We start from the raw sequence: 20,591 nt of genomic DNA on the forward strand, positions 1-20,591 counted from the left end.
AAAAAATGGCAAAAAAAAAAGACATTGAGCCCTATTTTCAGTAGTTCATTAAGCAAATTTAAACAAATTATTAAAATATATTTTAATTTTTTTTGCATACATTAAGTCATAACTGTTTGATAACTCAATTAAAACATTATTTTGTGCACTCCAGTAATGAACATTCTGGGGCAGAAATGTTATGAAAATATTGAAAAATATATTAAAATAAAAATGAATAAATAAAATATTTTATTAAATGTATTTAATATTTCTTAAGTTAAATATTTAATAAAAAAATTAAATTTTAACTGAAATAAAATAAAATATTGAAAATTAAGCTTATTGTATTTAAGCTAGTTGCCAAAGACAACATTTTATTTGACTTAATGGATACTAAAACTGAAAGAAAAACAATGCAAAAAAAAGTAAGCAAAATAAAGGAAATTACTAAAAAAAATTGTTAGCATAAATTAGGTCAAAACTGTCAGATATATATTTAATAATTGAATTAAAACATTATTTTGTGCATTCTAGTAATTTTATTATTATAATAAAATAATTCACCTTTTTGTTGGAGGTTAAATATGTTTTTGACCAGTTTTGTTAGATTGTTGTACTTCTTCCAGCTCTCAGTCGAACATACGGTTTTGTAATTGTTCTGTCAGACCAGCGCATAATCGAACTGTCCCCTCTCCAGACCGTCTTTATGATCAGTCCACGATGAGGACGGCATGCTGCTGTAGGGGTCCAGAAGAATCCGGAAGCAGCGCACCAGCAGAAACACCAAAAACAGCAGCAGGAGTCCCACGAAACAAAGCGCTGTGATCTGCTCGGTGTCCGGAGCCAGCAGGAGCCCCGCCGTGGCCCCGGGGCCCGAGACGGGAGCCAGAGATGGCAGCTCGTACTCCATCAGAGGGCTTTCACTCATCTTCTCAGTTTAAGATGAAACGAGTCCAGGTTCTGAGGAAGGGAGGATCCCATGGGATGAAAAATCACATGAGAAAGAGCTCAATTGTTTCTCTTACATGACAATGAGATTAAATGGAGAGCAAACTGAGACACCTCATGCTTCTCATTTGTTTGTCCTGACAGGGTTATTATACTTTATTGAAACTAAAATCATAAAGAAAAATATCATTACAAACCTTAAACTTATTTTATTTCAAAATAACTGAACTGAAATAATTCATTTTAACTATAAAATAAAATTAATTAAATAATAAATTAAAATAAATTATTTCTTTTCGATTAACCTGGTGTACTAAAATATAAAAAATATAACAATAAGACTTAAAAACATTAAACTTACTTTATTTCAGCTAGTTGTCAAGTTAGGATTTCTAATTTATTTTTATTTAAATTAATTTAACTTTAAAATAAAACTAAATGTTACTGGAATAAAATAAATTAAAATATAAAAAAAACATTAAACTTTAAAAACATAAAACTAAATTTTATTTCAGCTAGTTGCAAATGCAGCATTTCTAATTTCATTTAGTTTAACTTGATGAACAAATTTAACTGAAATAAAATACAACAAAAAGCTCAAATTATTTCTTTTAATTTAACATGGTGTACTAAAATGACTGAAAACTGAAATATTAAATTCATTTAAAACCATTTTACAATTGTCATTATTTAAAATATAATACAATTTAACTAAAATAAAATAAATGAAAATATTGTAAAAATATTACATTCAAATATAAAATAATAAATATTTTTGTTAAATTTATTTATTCTTTATTAAATACACTTAAATAAAAAAATAAAATAAATTACATTTCATTTACTTTAACCTAATGTACTAAAATAACTAAAAATGAAATATTTAATTCATTTTAAAGCTGTAAAAAATTGAATTACTTAAAATCAAATTTAACTGAAATAAAATACAACAAAAAAGCTCAAATTATTTCTTTTAGTTTAACATGGTGTACTAAAATGACTGAAAACTGAAATATTAAATTCATTTAAAACCATTATACAATTGTCATTATTTAAAATATAATACAAATTAACTCAAATAAAATAAAAAATGAAAATATTGTAAAAAATATTACATTCAAATATAAAATAATATATATATTTTTTTATTTTTTTTTATTTTTTTTTACTTTATTAAATTAACTTAAATAAAAAAAATAAAAATAAATTACATTTCATTTAGTTTAACCTAATGTACTAAAATAACTAAAAATGAAATATTTAATTCATTTTAAAGCTGTAAAAAATTGAATTACTTAAAATCAAATTTAACTGAAATAAAATACAACAAAAAGCTCAAATTATTTCTTTTAGTTTAACATGGTGTACTAAAATTACTGAAAACTGAAATATTAAATTCATTTAAAACCATTATACAATTGTCATTATTTAAAATATAATATAATTTAACTAAAATAAAATAAAAAATGAAAATATTGTAAAAATATTACATTCAAGTATAAAATAATAAATATTTTTGTTAAATTTATTTATTCTTTATTAAATAAACTTAAATAAAAAAATAAAAATAAATTACTTTTCATTTAGTTTAACCTAATGTACTAAAATAACTAAAAATGAAATATTTAATTCATTTTAAAACTGTAAAAAAAATCTAATTAATTAAAATCTAATTTAACTGAAATAAAATACAACAAAAAAAGCTCAAATTATTTATTTTAGTTTAACATGGTGTACTAAAATAACTGAAAACTGAAATATTAAATTAATTTAAAACCATTATACAATTGTCATTATTTAAAATATAATACAATTTAACTAAAATAAAATAAAAAATGAAAATATTGTAAAATTATTACATTCAAATATAAAATAAATATTTTTGTTAAATTTATTTATTCTTTATTAAATAAACTTACAAATTATTTATTTTAGTTTAACATGGTGTACGAAAATAACTCAAAACTGAAATATTTAATTCATTTTAAAGCTGTAAAAAATTGAATTACGTAAAATCAAATTTAACTGAAATAAAATACAATAAAAAAGCTCGAATTATTTATTTTAGTTTAACATGGTGTACGAAAATAACTTAAAACTGAAATATTAAATTCATTTAAAACCATTATACAATTAATAAAATTAATAAAATATATTAAAAAAAACATTAAACTAATTTTTCATCCAATAATCTGAGCGCTATAACCTTACTGTATGACAACTATCGACTCATTTTATTTAGACAAACTTGACTTAAATAAAACAAAGTCTTTTGCATTAAAAGAGCAGTAACATTTCCTCTAGAATGATGTATTATAAGCAGTTACTTTACCTCACAAGTACATGCAATGAGAAATCAGAACGATGCAACAGGATCTCCATTCAAGCTCAAATCTCAACAATATGCAAACTCCATCCACATCTTCAATGAGCTCAGACAGACCTTGCGCTGCTGTCTATATGGACGGTAAACATGCTGTGACACGCTCTTCTCTGGCTAATTGCACTCGCAGCTTCATATTCAGGTGTCCGAGATAATTGCTGAAAGCTCCGACAGAGAAAAGCCTCTATTTCCAGCAGGAACGTGACAGGAAACGCCGCTCTGTGAATAAAGAGAAAGACGTAAATCTGGGTCGATCGGGATCTCAAAACATTGCGGATCAATAACGGCCACATAAAAGAGAAATAAATCAGGTCACCTCTTCGGCACGGCGTGAGAAGAGCAGATCCGTCAGGAATATTAAAACGCAAAGCTTGTATAACAGTGAACCACTGTTCTAGTTAAACTTTATTTCAAGGCCTGGTGGACAGGTCAGCACTTTGATGGGATGGTTTTCCCAGGGTTTACGGGCTCTGACTCCGTCTGACTTTATTAGGACGGGATGCGTGTGCTGACAGATGATTCCTGTCCCAAAGACAGCTGAGTTAATAATAACTAAAGGGTTAAGGGCGGGTCAAAGGGCAGCTATATATACAAATAAGGAAAGAATAGGTCAGATACACTAAACTCTGCTTTGGTTATCAAACAGCCTCAAGAGAGGATTTATATAACAGGATACTATAAGATAATTTTGAATCGGATACGAGACGACTTAAATATCTTGTTGAGACTACTACTAAACAAAAACAGAGAACGACAGGTAAAGTAAATAAATAATAGATGATCCAAATGGAGGTTATAGTTATTTTTTTCTATTAAAAAAAGCATTTCATCCCCCTTTAAAAAAGAATAAAATAATAAAAAGAGAGATCTTTGCAACTTCGATAAGAGCTAAAAGGAAAAAGCCAAATGTTATTTTATGATAAAGTCATTTTATTTTACAATTACAATTTATATCATGCATGATATAGTCATTTTTGTTATTTTATTATTATTATATTTATTATTTTTAATAATAATATCATATATGCAAGTAACAAACTAAAGGAAAAAATACAATAAAACAAAGACACAAATATTAAATATGAAAAATAAATAAATAAATCTATGTTTTATTTTTTCCAAATTAATTAATTGTTTCTTTTTATTTTTCTGCATTCCGTTTTTCCTGTTTTGAATTTTTCTAGTCTATTTTAATAGTTATATTACAAAATCATGAATGGTACAAGATTTAACAGCAATTTCTTAAAAGTTTAACAAAAATTACATTTTAAGGCTCTATAAAATGTTTTATTATTTTTCTTAAATTTAGTTTTATTTTGATCAAATTCTGTGAATTTTCTTTTCTAATAGTTTTCTGCATTCCATTTATATAGTTTCGTTCAATTGTAATAATCAAATGTCTACCAATAAATCAATTTATAAAGATTAATTTGATTTTCCATTTTTTTTTTTTTTTTTTTTTGTCTTGTGTATTTACAATTTTCTTGTAAATAAATTCTGGTAAATATTCCTTAAATAATGTTTTAATATTTTTTTTTATTAATAATAAGAACATAGATGTAAGTAACAAACTGAAGGTCAAATACAATAAAACAAAGATGCACATGAAATAAATAGGGTCCTATGAAATTAGTTTTATCCCAAAAATTCAGTTTGATTTTTCCAAATTCATTAAAATTCCATTTTTCCCGTTTGGAATTTTAATGGTTACATAAAAAAAATAATATTCATCAAAAAGCATGTCTAATTAATTGAAATTGAAATGTAAAAATTGTTTTGTCTTGTGTATTTATTCTTGTAAATAAATTCTGGTAAAAAAAAATTCTGGTAAATATTCCATAAATATTGTTTTAATAATATTTTTATTAATAATAAGAACATAGATGCAAGTAACAAACTGTAGGTCAAATACAATAAAACAAAGACGCAAATGAAATAAATAGGGCCCTATGAATGTTGTTTTATTTTTTCCAAATTAACAAATTTTTCGTTTTTCCGAATTTTTGAGAAACATTTTTCTAGACTCTATTTTAGTGGTTACATTAAAAAATAACATTCATCAAAAAGCATGTCTAATTAATTTTAAACTTAAGATTTATTAGATTTTATAAAGGATTATTTATTATTTATTACTTTTTTCAGAAATACTGTCTTATGTATTTACAGTTTTCTTGTAAATAAATTCTGGTAAATCATTTTCTGGTAAATATTCCTTAAATATTGTTTTAATAATATTTTTATTAATAATAAGAACATAGATGCAAGAAACAAACTTAAGGTCAAATTTCGTTTGATTTTTTCCAAATTCATTTTAATTTTTCCGGATTCCGTTTTGAATTTTTCTATACTCTATTTTAATGGTTATATTAAAAAATATTAATCAAAAAGCATGTCTAATTAATTGAAATCATGAAACCTACACGATTTAACGGCAATTTCTCAAAAGTTGAACAAAAATTTTGCAGCGCTATAAAATATGTTTTATTATTTTTCTCAAATTCAGTTTTATTTTGATTAAATTCTGTGAATCTGTTTTCTACTAATTTTGTGCATTCCATTTTAAAAGTTTCATTAAATTTGAATGAGACAACTATTAGAAAATCTGGAATCTGAGGCTGCAAAAATATCTAAATATTGAGAAAATTGCCTAAAGAAGTTCTTAGCAATGCATAATTAAAAATTATGTTTTGATATATTTATGGTAGGAAATTTACAAAATATCTAAATGATGTTTACTTAATAGCCTAATGGTGATCATCATGAATGTAAAAAGCAGTTTCAGAAAAAAAAAAACATGTTCGTGGGTTCCTAGGAAAAAACTGAGGTATAATAATTTGATATAATATTTTATAATAATTTTCCATCTACAAATAACTTTTATCATATCAAATATGTGTAAACCATTGTTAGGACTGCCCTGTTTTGGTTTAGGTGTTTTTGTTTCTTTTAGGATTGAGATTGGGGCGTGACTTCAGCGCACCTGATGGTCGTCATCGCTCCTATTTAAACACCTTGCCAGAGTTCGTCAGGGCCGCTGTTCCTCGGGCAGTTGGCCAGAGCTGCGCTCCAATTTGTAGCATTATGTTTTGTTTTGCATCCATTCACTATCACTGACAACACTTACTGCATCCATTCATTCGCTTTTCACACTGATTAGACCTACTGATGTTTTGATTATGTTTACTTTAATTTTGGGATAATAAATGTTACGTTTAACTTTATTTCGCCTGTGTCGTCTCCCTTTATGTTACATCATTGAGCCGGGTGTAACATATGGGGGCTCGTCTAATTTAAATTGATTTGATTTCGTTAAACTGATTGTTTATTAAACTTTGTTCGTTTAATTACTTGGGTGGGAGAGACCATGAGGCGAAAATATTTGTTGGAGCGTCGGTTTTGGTATTTCTAGTCAGCTCAGAAAAGGTAAGTTCTTGCGGTTTAAAGCTGTGTATTTGTGTATATTCCCCAGTTAGGTTGTAGCAGCGCTTTGCGTTGTTTTTTTGTTTTAGTTTATTATTTTTGTGCGGCTTCTGGGTCAAGTGCACTGCCGTGGTGTTGCTCCGAACTGTCTGTTCGGTTCCACGCCAGCGGTATTTGGGTGCTTCAAAGGGCTTGACTCTTGGGAGCGCATGAAGACTAGGAATAGTTAGTTAGAAGGTTTGATTAGGATTAGGTGGGGAAGTCGTGAAATTGTACACAGTTTGTGACCGTAAGAATTACCTGAGTGAATTGTAATTGGAAGTAGGTTATAGGTCGAATTATGTTATAGTAATTGATCATTTTTGAAGGTTTGATAATGACATCAATTGAGGAATTTTGTAAAGCTCCCTCGGATGAGCTATTGAATTTGTGTTCGAAAAAACAGCTATGGGAAATTGTCGATCAATATGAATTAAGGGGCGTTGATAAGCGATTGCGAAAGGATGAGGTCAGAGAAATAATTAGAGCTAAATTGTGTGAACTTCAGATTTTACCAATCACGCCAAAACGAGTAACAGCTGGGGTTAATCCCGCAGCTGAGAAGTCTATGTCATTTGTTGGGTTGTCGTTTGAGCAGCAAAAAGAGCTGATTGGGATGCAACAGTTGCACGAAAAAGAGATGCGTGATCGTGAAATAGAAATAGAGAAGCTTAAATTAGATGACTTGATGAAACAACGTGAGATGGAGTTTGAAAAATTGAAACATGAGCAAAAATTAGCTTTAGAACGACAAAATCAAGAGTTTCAGCTAAAATTTGAGAGTTTGAAACTTCAAAGTGAGAGCAGGTCACCTGCTGATCGCGCAGATTGTTCGTTTAATCTCATTAATAATTTGAAATTGTTGCCTGCGTTCAATGAGCGAGATCCGGATGTCTTTTTCTCATTATTTGAAAGCATAGCTGATGAACGGGAATGGCCTGAGACCGACCGTACAGTTATGCTTCAATCTGTATTAGTGGGAAAAGCTCAAGAGGCGTATACTGCTCTTTCCGTAGAGGAAAGGAAAAAATATGGTAGTGTAAAATCTGCGGTGTTAAAAGCCTTTGAGCTGGTTCCAGAAGCTTATCGCCAACGTTTTCGTACTTGGAGAAAAAGTGAGAGACAAACACACGTGGAAGTCACAAGAGAGTTAAGTAATCATTTTGATCGCTGGTGTACAACATCTAACGTACAATCATTTAGTGAGTTACGCGAAATGATGATTATTGAGCAACTAAAAAACATCGTTCCTGATCAAATTGCTGTGTATATTAATGAAAACAAACCTCGTACTGCCGTGGACGCTGCATCATTAGCAGATGATTTCGTTCTGACTCATAAAAACCGATTTGGTTATGGGAATCGGGGTAATGGAAACATTCATTTTAAGCAATCACAACAAATTGATCGTTGTTCACCTTCTCACAGAGTAATATCTGATTCTACATGTCGTTATTGTCTAGAGGCTGGGCACTGGAAGAATGAGTGTCCTGTACTTAAAAGTAAACAGGTACGTGGTAAGAATAAAAATTCTGCGCCTGTACTTCTGACTACTTGCTTGCCGCATGCGCCGTCTGCACGCTGTATGGAAGACCTGTCCATGATAAGAGAAAATTGTTCCGCAATTAAATGCAACACAGGTTATGCACCATTTATTTCTAAAGGGTGTGTTTCTCTTTTAGAGGGACATGAGAGTGTACCGGTAAGAGTTTTGAGAGATACTGGATCGTCAGAGTCCTTTATTTTGGATTCCATACTTCCATTTTCATCCAGTTCATATGTTGGTAAGAATGTTTTGATCCGAGGAATTGCACTCCAAACGTTGTCTGTTCCTTTGCACAAGTTTGTTTTACAGTCCCAGTTAGTGAACGGAGAAGTTATTATGGGAGTGCGCCCTTCTTTGCCGGTGGAGGGAGTGGAGATCATTTTGGGAAATAACTTGGCCGGGGAGTGTGTGTGGCCAGTAATGGCCCCTTCACCGATTGTCACCCCATCTTTTTTCGATCAGGAATGTCGTGAGTTGCCCGAAGATGTGTCTTGTGTTGTGACGCGGTCTAAGACAAAAATGTTGAATGATGAGACCATTAACTTGTATGATACTTGCGTACCGGCTAAGTCGGTTGTTCCTGGATTGTCTCTCTTGTCCAAAATTTCTCGTGCAGAATTCGTTGACGCGCAGAGGGATGATCCTGGGTTGAAAAGTTTGGTCGCTGCTATTCTCCCACCGGAGGAGGTAGAGAGTGCCGCGACTGGATACTTCATCAATGATGGGGTGCTTCTGCGTAAGTGGCTTGCCCCAAATGAGGATGGCGGTGGTGAGTCACTGGTTCAAGTTGTTGTACCTGAAAAATTCAGAGATGTTGTACTTCAATTGGCTCATGGCGATATAGCGGGTCACTTGGGTGTAAAAAAGACTTATGCACGGGTCTTGCAACACTTTTATTGGCCGCTTTTGAAAAAAGATATCTCGCGGTTTATTAGAACATGTCATACGTGCCAAGTGACCGGAAAACCTAATCAACCATTGAAACCGGCCCCATTGTGTCCAATTCCTCCAGTAGAGCAGCCCTTTGAATATCTGTTAATAGACTGTGTTGGTCCGTTACCTCCCTCTAAATCGGGAAGTAAATTTCTCTTGACTGTAATGTGTCAAAGTACTCGCTATCCAGCGGCTTACGCGCTGCGTAACATCACTACGCGATCCGTAGTAAAAGCCCTGTCTCAATTCATCTCAATCTTTGGCATCCCTAAGGTCATTCAAAGTGACCAGGGAACGAATTTTACGTCAAAAATGTTCGCAGAGATTTTAAAGCAGTTAGGAGTGCAACATAACCGTTCCAGCGCACAGCATCCTCAGAGTCAAGGTGCGTTGGAGAGATTTCACCAAACACTTAAGTCTCTTTTGCGTGCATATTGTGTCGAATTGAATCGAGACTGGGAGGAAGGGCTTCCGTGGCTTTTGTTAGCCGCAAGGGAGGTCACGCAGTCTAGTTTGGGTTTTAGTCCTAACGACTTAGTTTTTGGACACAAGGTGCGTGGTCCGCTTGCCGTTGTCAGCGATCAGTTAAAAGGTAAACAGCCACCAACAAGTCTGCTTGACTATGTGAATGGTTTTAAAAGACGTTTGTTTTTAGCTGGTCAAACAGCACGGGAAAATTTGGAGAAGTCACAAATTAAGATGAAAAAGCTTTTTGATCGTCGGTCTGAAAGGCGTGTATTCAGTCCTGGGGATCAGGTCTTGGCATTGCTGTCCTTAGTGAACTCTCCGTTCTGCGCAAAATTTGTGGGACCATTTACTGTTGTGCGTGCACTGTCTGATCTTAATTATGAAATTGCAACTCCAGATAGAAAGAAAACAACCCAAATCTGTCATGTAAACTTGCTGAAACCTTTTTTCTCCCGTGATTGTCAAGCAGTTGGTGTTAAATCATCTGCGGTGGTCAGTCCTGTGACTGATGCGCTGGGACAGTCTTCTGTGGGAGACCGGGAAGGGGGTAAGTTTTTAGACGATGCTGTAGTGCAACCTCGATTAAAAAATTCTGAGACTCTGGAAAATTTGGAGAGTTTGTTTTCTCACTTGTCTGTTTTGCAGCGAGCGGAATTGTCACAGTTGATACATGAGTTTTCGTCACTGTTTGGGGACGTTCCATCACAAACTCATTTAATAGAGCACGACGTGGATGTGGGTGATGCTTCACCTATACGCCAGCGTTTTTATCGAGTCCCTTTTGAAAAACGTGTTAAGTTAGAGTCGGAGATTCAGTATATGCTGAAGAATAACATTGCCAAATCGTCCTGTTCGAGCTGGGCTTCGCCATGTGTATTGGTTCGAAAACCGGATGGAACAGACAGGTTTTGTACGGATTATCGCAAAATTAACAAAATCACTAAACCTGACGCTTTTCCCCTCCCGAGAATGGAGGATTGCGTTGATCAAGTAGGCTCGGCAAGATATGTCAGTAAATTTGATTTACTTAAAGGGTACTGGCAGGTGCCTTTGACACCTCGGGCACAGGAAATCACTTCTTTTATAACTTCTTCAGGGCTATATTCTTATTCTGTCATGAGCTTCGGTTTACGTAACGCTCCTGCTACATTTCAGAGACTAATGAATCGTGTAGTCTCTGGTTTGGAAGGTTGCGCGGTCTATTTGGACGATGTTATAGTTTACAGCGATAGTTGGGATCAACACGTGACACGGGTACGAGATTTATTTAAACGTTTAGCAGAGGCTAATTTGACCGTGAATTTAGCTAAATGTGATTTTGCACGGGCAACGGTTTCTTATTTGGGCAAGGAAGTGGGTCAGGGTATGGTGCGCCCTTTGCGTGCCAAAGTGAGCGCGATCGAGAATTTTCCTACGCCTTGTACTAAAAAAGAGCTCATGCGGTTTATTGGTCTGGCCAGTTACTATCGTGGGTTTTGCCCCAATTTTTCATCAGTCATTTGTCCCCTCACTAATCTTTTAAAGAACTCTGCTAAATTTGAGTGGACTCTACATTGTCAAAAAGCTTTTGAGAATGTTAAATTGTTGTTGACAGCTGCTCCTGTGTTAGCAGCGCCCTTAAGTGGCCTTCCTTTCGAGATTCAAGTTGACGCCAGTCATGTGGGAGCCGGAGCGGTTTTACTCCAGACTCATTCTGATGGTCTTAGTCATCCAATTAGTTATTTTTCACGCAAATTTAATTCATATCAGTTGAACTATTCTGTTATTGAGAAGGAAACTCTAGCACTTATCTGGGCACTTCAACATTTTGATGTATATGTGGGGGGAGGGTCCCCAGTTGTCATTTTTTCGGATCACAATCCCTTGACATTTCTTCACTCATTGCAGAGTCCGAGTCAACGATTAATGCGGTGGATACTTTTCCTCCAGCCTTACAACTTGACGATTAAACATATTAAGGGAATTGAGAATGTTTTGCGGACACTTTGTCACGTGCCCCTCTGGCGGAGTGACGTGATGGTTTTTTGTCTCCAATTGATGTGACTTGTCCTACTTCCAATCCATACGTATGTATGTTACAATTAAATTTTTTTATGTGGGATTTTTTTTTTTTAAGGGGGGTGTGTTAGGACTGCCCTGTTTTGGTTTAGGTGTTTTTGTTTCTTTTAGGATTGAGATTGGGGCGTGACTTCAGCGCACCTGATGGTCGTCATCGCTCCTATTTAAACACCTTGCCAGAGTTCGTCAGGGCCGCTGTTCCTCGGGCAGTTGGCCAGAGCTGCGCTCCAATTTGTAGCATTATGTTTTGTTTTGCATCCATTCACTATCACTGACAACACTTACTGCATCCATTCATTCGCTTTTCACACTGATTAGACCTACTGATGTTTTGATTATGTTTACTTTAATTTTGGGATAATAAATGTTACGTTTAACTTTATTTCGCCTGTGTCGTCTCCCTTTATGTTACATCATTGAGCCGGGTGTAACAACCATCCAAAATAAATGTTATAAAGGTTGTTATAGTTGCAGGAAATCCTGCCTGTGCAGAAATAGACACCGATCAATAGCAGAGCTGATCGATCCACTCACAAACTATTTATAAATCATTGTTTACTGTCTATGTACTTGACTGGAGCACCTCTGGATAAAAATATATGACAATAAACACAATAAACAGAGCATTTATAGTCAATACAGTCACTATAAACTGGCTAATTATTATATTCTGTTGTCAACTTCCAAATGTATTAGTAGGCATCCTTACATCCTTAGTACTTGGGAGCTGACTATAAGCTGAAGATATCTACAATATCTTTACAATGCATTTACATACAGGCGTCCACAAGTGTTATCAATTATCTTTTCTGTTTACGGTGAAATCGACTTTATAAATCCACAAATCACGCATGTAGGCTATAATATTCCTCATTTATTGGCAGATAAATTAGTCGAACAGTTTTAATGATACTTTAAACTATTGAAAGCTTTGAAATCTAATCAAAAACTAAGTTTAATAAATGAAAACATAACATACCCATGTTGACGGTCCAGAGCGCGTGCAGGTCTGGCAGCTCTCCCGCGCGCGCTCACTATCATCCCTCACGCGCTCGCGTGCGATTGGCTGATTGAGCGCGCAGGCGATTACGCGTGCATGTATCCGGGGCTAGTTGTCACACTTTTACTCGAGTGAATATTTCTGTTGAGTTAATGTTTTAAAGCAAACTTCTGTAAAGTCACGCAGTGAAACCTTTTAAACATTTCCCAGGGGTTGTTTCACTATGGGGTAAGTTGTCACGACGGAAACCTTTTGTTTATTGACAATGATTTGGGAGAAAAGGGGAAAAATAATCTTCAATCACAGCTGTATCTGTAAATATCCAAGTAAAACGGTTATTTAAAATGGAAAAGGTATCGTATAAAATATAGAACTGTTATTTTCGGCTAATTGTAAGTAATGATAGGCTTATGCATAAAAATACACGCATAAAACGTGTGACAACTTGCCCCGGTCTTTACAATTGTAAGATATCATATTGTCTGAAAACATGTTGTTTTAATGATGTTTAGATATTTTTTTACTGGAAAACGTCACAAAATACACACAAAAAAGTAGGAATATAGATTTGTTTTTCAAGTGAAGGTCTCTAGAAGTATTTTGTTAAACAGATATATGTGACCCTGGAACACAAAACCAGTCATAAGGGTCAATTTCTTGAAATTCTTGAGATTCATACTTTATCTGAAAGCTGAATAAATTAAAAAAAATCCATTGATGTATAGTTTGTTAGGACAATATTTGGCTGAGATACAACTATTTGAAAATCTGGAATCTCTGGGAAAAAATCTAAATATATTGAGAAAATATCTTGATGGATTTTGTAAATGATTTGGGAAAAATGCCTGTTGCCTCTAAATCTGTAAATATTTGTTTTTAAAATGTTATCAAATTTGAAAAAAAATCATAAAAAATCATACAAAATATGTAACTCTTATTTTTTGGCTAACTGCAAATAATGATTTGCATAAAAATACATGCATAACGCAAGTGACAACTTGCCCCGTCCTTTGCTAGCCTATTATTGTCTGAAAACATGTCAGTCTTGTTTTAAAGATGTTTAGATATTTTTACTGGAAATCAAGACAAAATACAAAACGTAGGCTGTATAAAGGAAGGAATATAGATATAGCACAAACCAGTCATTAAAGGGTTTTAAAATTGAGATTTATACATCATCTGAAAGCTGAAAAAATAAGCTTTCCATCGATATGGAATGTTATTATTTGGCTGAGATACAACTATTTGAAAATCTGGAATCGAAGGGTGCAAAAAAATCTAAATATTGAGAAAATCGCCTTTAAAGTTGTCCAAATGAAGTTCTTAGCAATGCATATGACTAATCAGAAATGACGTTTTGATATACACTACCAGTCAAAAGTTTGGACACACTTGACTTAATGTTTTATTTATTTTTTATTTTTTTAGTCGAATGTTAATTATGTAAAAAAAAAAAAAATAAAAATACAATATATTTTATTTTATTTTCAAATACAAATTGTGCCAAGGAATGACTCTCAGTTTGTTTTTCTTAAAAAAAACTGAGAATTTATATTCTGTAAATCAAATCAAACCAAAAAAAAACAAAAAAACATTGTATTGTTTTTTAAAATAATTAATATTTGATTAAAAATTAAAAATTAAAATAATAATAATAATAGTAAAAATAATAATAATAAAATAAATCAAGTGTGTCCAAACTTTTGTATTTATGGTAGGAAATTTACAAAATTATTCATAGAACATGATTTTTACTTAATATCCTAATGATTTTTGGCATAAAAGAAAAATGGATAATTTTGACCCATACAATGTTTGCTACTTAAGACTGGTTTTGTGGTCCAGGGTCACATATTACTAGCTGTAAACATAGAAATTTTCATACTTGCTTTTTTAATTTAAATTATTAAATTATATATAGGCGAAACAATCTTTGCATTTGATTGTAAACTAACTGTAATCTAAAATCTGTCTATAAATGACTATAACACTGGTACAGCTTACAGTAAGGTGTTTTCATTCATGATAATTGTCTAGGCTTTGCTCTCCGGTGATGAATCTCCGCCTGTCTGATTTGATTCCTGAGCAATAATTCAGGTATTGTGTGAGTTTTCCTTTGGGAGCAGCTGTGAATGTGCTGCGGTCATATGGAAAAACACAAAGGATCTGCTGTCATAAAGTATTTTTAGCTCAGAGTGAAACACCCAGGGCTCTGAGATACAGCTGACCCCAGTCCCATCTGCCTTTATACAACTAATCAAATCTAACGGCAAATCTTAATCAGGTTAGACGCCATTCAACATGAATGAAAACGAGGCTGTGAGGAATAGACTCTCAGCCCGGTCCCACTTTTTTAAAGGTTGTGTAAATGTTTGGACGAATCATTAAAATAATGTTTATGGAACGTTCTTATCCAGCCTTTTGTAAATTTTATGGGTCTGGCTTCTGGTTTCAATGGCGTCCAGCTATTATAAGTAACGTTTCCATAACTTATTGGGAATGCAAAACATTTTTAAAACATTTTTGTTAGCTGTGGTACAGTCTTTGGCATTCACTTTAGAAAGCTCTTACAGACAAACCAAAAATGATTCAGACATCAGATATAATTTTTGATATGTGACCCTGGACCACAAAACCAGTCTTAAGTCTCTGGGGTATATTTGTAGCAATAGCCAAAATTACATTGCATGGGTCAAAATGATTGATTTTTCTTTTATATCAAAAATCATTAGGAAATTAAGTAAAGATCATGTTCCATGAAGATTTTTGGTAAAATTCCAACTATAAATATCAAAATGTAATTTTTGATTAGTAATATGCATTGTTAAGAACTTAATTTGGACAACTTTAAAGGTGATTTTCTCAGCATTTTGATTTTTTTGCACCCTCAGATTCCAGATTTTCAAATAGTTGTATTTCGGCCAAATATTGTCCTATCCTAACAAACCATACATCAATAGAAAGCTTATTTATTGAGCTTTCATATGACGTATACATCTCAGTTTTGTAAAATGTTACCGTATGACTGGTTTTGTGGTCCAGGGTCACATATGTGTTTACTAGTGCGTGCAGGACACTATAGTTCGTTTATGTAATTGAGGATAGCAAAATAAAGTAAACTGTAGCATATTATACCCACAAATTCCTCATAGAATGGACTACCAGTAAAACTGATAAACCTGACCATATTTTGCTTAATTTTTCTTTAATTGCTAATGCGACTTTTTTACACTGCAGTTTAAAAATGTAGGCCTATCATACAAAATATGTAACTCTTATTTTTCAGCTAAATGCAAATAATGATATGCATAAAAATACATGCATAAAGCAAGTGACAACTTGCCCAGTTCTTTGCTAGCCTTTTGTCAGAAATCATATTGTTTGAAAACATGTCAATCTTATTTTAAGGATGTTTAGATACAGTGGAGTGAAGTGTTGGCCCCCTTAATGATTTAATGATTAATGAAGGGGAAAAAAATCCAAACCCACATGGCCCTGTGTGAAAAAGTGTTAAAACATAACTGTGGTTTATCACACCTGAGTTCAGTTTCTCTAGCCATGCCCAGGCCTGATTACTGCCACACCTGTTCGAAATCACTAAAATAGGACCTGCCTGACAAAGTGAAGTAGACCAAAAGATCCTCAAAAGCTACACATCATGTTGAGATCCAAAGAAATTCAGGAACAAATGAGAAAGAAAGTCGTTGAGATCTATCATTCTGGAAAAGGTTATAAAGCCATTTCTAAAGCTTTGGGACTCCAGCGAACCACAGTGAGAGCTATTACCCACAAACGGCCAAAAGATGGAACAGTGGTGAATAGGGCAGGGCGATATGGTCAAAAAATTTTATCACGATATAAATAGCAAAATTTGCGGTAACGATATAACTGACGATATAATTGACGCTAGACAAAATACTTCAAAACTGCATGACTTTATTGGTGCAAATAAAAGAAAAGAACATGCTTTTACAGCTTTGTTGTACTCCAGTAAGTGCTTTTGCTTCAAATGGTGAATGGCATTTTGGAAGTTCAAACTCGTGGGCACCACAGAAGTCCATTATATGGAGAGAAATCCTCAAACATTTTCCTCAAAAAACATAATTTCCTTAGGACTGAAGAAAGAAAGACATGAACATCTTGGATGACAAGGGGGTGACTACATTATCTGTACATTTTTGTTTTGAAAGTGAACCACTCCTTTAATCTATGTCCAAAATTGTAACTTTATTTATTTATTTTTTTTTTTTTTTTATAGAAAATAACCAATAGTTTCGCTAGATAAGACCTTTCTTCCTCAGCTGGGATCGTTTGGAGCCGATTGAATAAATAAAAATGATAATAAAATAAATAAAAAATGAATATAGAACAAATTAATCTCTAATTAACATGCATTTGTGCTGACACACTGAAAATGACAAATAACACATTGAATTAAACAAACAGTTCACCCAAATAATAAAATTCTGGTTGTTCACCCTCAACGTAGCCATTGGTTCCAAAGTATTTTTCCCATTCTACACTCTTAAAAATAAAGGTTCTTCATTGGCATTGAACCTTGAACATTCATGGAATCTTCCAATGCAGAAAACGTTCTTTATATTTTTAAAATGTTCTTCAAAATGGTTCTTTTAAGAACTGTTGACTGAAAGGTTCTTTAGGGCAGGGCCGTGCACAGACCTTTTGAGGGGCATGTGCTGAAACTGAAAAAAGGGCAACCCCTCCACAAGTTATTTTCGTAAACGAAAACTAAAACTATTGATCAGAAAACATTTTCGTAAACTGAAATAAAATAAAAACGTAAAAATAAATGAAAAACTAGAACGAAATGAAACTAACAACTTTTATTGAAAAACTAACTGAAATAAAATAATAATTATCAAAAATAAATAATCGTTTTCGTAATAATTACGTTCTCACCCCATGGCGGAAAAATAAAGACAGCGACCTGAACAGCACCTGCTTTAAATCTAGGCTACTGCATCAGTTTTAGACATTTTTTTTTTTTATGTAACACAAGCGATCAACCAATATACTAGAGCTGATTAATCTTTAAAGAATAGAGATTCAAACACCCATCGTTTCACTGGATAAGACACTTCTTCCTCGTCTGGGATCATTTAAAATGCAAAACTCGCGGGCACCATAGAAGTCCACTTATAACTATCCTATTTAGCCTCTGAAGGGCAGTACTAAATAAAAAAAAAAAAAATGATATTTAGACAAAATAAGAAAAATGTACACATCCCCATTCTTTTCAAAAGTTTTCACCCCCGGCTCTTAATGCATGGTTTTTCCTTCTGGAGCATCAGTGAGTGTTTGAACCTTCTGTAATAGTTTCATATGAGTCCCTCAGATGTCCTCAGTGTGAAAAGATGGATCTCAAAATCATACAGTCATTGTTGGAAAGGGTTCAAATACACAAAAATGCTGGAAAACCAAAGAATTTGTGGGATCTGAAGGACTTTTCTGAAGAACAGCAGGCAGTTTAAGTGTTCAGGACAAACAAGGGACTCATAAACAACTATCACAAAACAAAAAACACATCTGTGGATCATTCACGTAACACAGTATTAAAAATCAAGTGTATGTAAACTTTTGAACAGGGTCATGAAACATCTTTTATGAGAAATATCTTATTCAGGTCAGTACTAAATAAACAATAACATACATTTTGTATGATCCCTCTTATTTTGGTAAAATAATTCATATATTGCAGATTCTGAAACCTGAACTCAACTGTATAGTTAATATCTTGTATTAGATTGTATTCTTATATTTCCTGCTTATATCTGCAGCGTGAGCATTTCTGCATGAGTTCGGAGGACAGCACTGCTTCCATGTCAGCTGTCATTTTTATTGCATCTTTTTTCCCAACAGAATGACCAAAAATACACCATGCAGCAGCAGCAAAAACCTTCCTGTCTTATGCTGGAATACATGAGGTTTTGCATCATATTGTCTTTCACATGTTTTTGACTCTATAATTCCTTTATAAAACTGAGCTGCAGTAAAATTTAGGCTGTGGTTCACACAGATTTACTTCAGGAGGAAACCCTCTCATCAGATAAAAGCAACAGGGTGTCATACAGAGAGATGCTCATTCATTCTGAGCACTGAACTATAAAGAAACATTATAAACTACACGATACAGAATGAATGCACATGCAATGACCCTAAAAAAGTAATTTTGTTCAGCTTTTCAACCTGATTTCAGTATATATATTGCATAGCGTCCTTGTCTGTGACCTGCTGTGATCTGGGTCAAAGCCTGCGAGACCCAAAGCCCAACGGAAAGCGTTTTCACACTCATGTTTCCCGTCTACACACGATCATGTGACATGTATGGAGGGACTGAAATATCTCGCACTGTATTCTTAAACACGTTCGTAAACAAGCTGCATTCTGCCAAGAAACACAACTTTTTTAGATATATTTGAAAGAATTCTTCCCAGCTAACATGGAACGTTCTCACAATGTTCTTACAAAATTATATAAATGTTCAGACTAAACATTCTTAAAGTAATAGTTATGGAATGATCTTATTACTTTAATAACATTTGATATATATTCTCATATCATTGAGAGAAAGCATTCTGAACATCATCAGAATGTTTATATTATGTTACTTGTTCTTGATGACCATTCTAAGGATTGTTTTTGTAAACTGTATTCTAAATCTGATTCATGTTTTAAAAAATTCTAAAATTTCTGATTTAAATTTTGATCGCCGTTTAAATAATGTTACAATCACGTTAAGAATTCTGTACATTTGAACATTTTTTAAATATTCAAAATAAATGTTCTAATAATGTTATATTGCATTTTGGGTAAGAAAATTGTGTTACAATGTTTTTGTAAGCTTTAAATATTGTTAAAAGAAAACTGGACATTTCAATGTTTTAGAAACAATGTTCTCACAAAATTTTTTATAACCTAAAGTTCTGATCCAGTATGTGGAGGACTTTAACATGAGGAATATTTTTTTCGATTTTAACTTTTGTCAATGTCTTGGTTCACCTTTTCATAATTTTATATTTCCTTAATTTTAAGATTTTTTTTTTAAAACAAATACATTTTAATTTAAAAAAATCCAAACATTAAAATAAAAAACATATTTTTAAATAAATAGATAGATAGACAGATATAGATAAAACAAATTAAATGAAATAATGTACAATTTTATTTAATATTTTTCTTATCTTTTTAATTACAAAAAATACAAACATTAAAATTAAATTAAAAATATTAAAAAAAATTAAAAAGTCAATTTTCACAGTTCAATTTTATGATCCACTTTCCATTAATTATATATTAAATAAAAAAATATATTTTTTTTATTTAAAATTAAAAAAAAATTATATATATTAAAAAGAGATTATTTTCCTATATTTTTAAACAGATAATACAATAATAGAGATAAATAGATCTTAAGGTTTAGGATTTTAGATTTCAGTAATATAAAAAAATACAATACAAAATACAAAAATACAATTATGTTCTTTTTTTACTTTAAAATAAAAATACATTAATTGTTAAATACAAACAATTAAAAAACTCAAACATTAAAATTAAGTTAAAATACATTTAAAATATTTTACATTTAAAAAATGTTTTAGGTTTTAGGTTAATTTGTACAGTTCAATTTCATGATCCACTTTCCATTAATTTTATGTTTCACTGCTAAAAAGGAAATACTTTTTCTAATATATATATATATATATATATATATATATATATATATATATATATATATATATATATATATATATATATATTATCAAAATAAAATAAATCAGTTTTACGTTAAACTA

At 32.2% G+C, this 20,591-nt stretch overlaps 2 protein-coding genes across 2 annotated transcripts in view; one reads left to right on the plus strand and one right to left on the minus strand.

Moving 5' to 3' along the window:
• Positions 1-478: 478 nt before the first annotated feature.
• On the minus strand, positions 479-910 carry LOC141343581 (cortexin-1-like). The gene has a single exon (XM_073848148.1). It carries the CDS (start codon positions 908-910, stop codon positions 644-646), a length of 267 nt encoding a protein of 88 aa, XP_073704249.1. The 3' UTR covers positions 479-643.
• Positions 911-7,988: 7,078 nt separating this feature from the next.
• Positions 7,989-20,591, plus strand: part of LOC141343817 (regulator of nonsense transcripts 1-like) — a 31,293-nt gene continuing 18,690 nt past the window's right edge. The window contains exons 1-9 of the mRNA XM_073848475.1: positions 7,989-8,139; positions 8,236-8,289; positions 8,455-8,474; positions 8,628-8,787; positions 8,935-9,087; positions 9,442-9,636; positions 10,189-10,266; positions 11,889-11,958; positions 12,774-12,875. Coding sequence (XP_073704576.1) covers positions 7,989-8,139; positions 8,236-8,289; positions 8,455-8,474; positions 8,628-8,787; positions 8,935-9,087; positions 9,442-9,636; positions 10,189-10,266; positions 11,889-11,958; positions 12,774-12,875 — 983 coding nt within the window. The remainder of the gene's footprint in view (positions 8,140-8,235; positions 8,290-8,454; positions 8,475-8,627; positions 8,788-8,934; positions 9,088-9,441; positions 9,637-10,188; positions 10,267-11,888; positions 11,959-12,773; positions 12,876-20,591) is intronic.

The sequence above is a fragment of the Garra rufa genome, chromosome 10, assembly GCF_049309525.1.
Source record: "Garra rufa chromosome 10, GarRuf1.0, whole genome shotgun sequence".
In the NCBI taxonomy this organism is placed as follows: domain Eukaryota; kingdom Metazoa; phylum Chordata; class Actinopteri; order Cypriniformes; family Cyprinidae; genus Garra; species Garra rufa.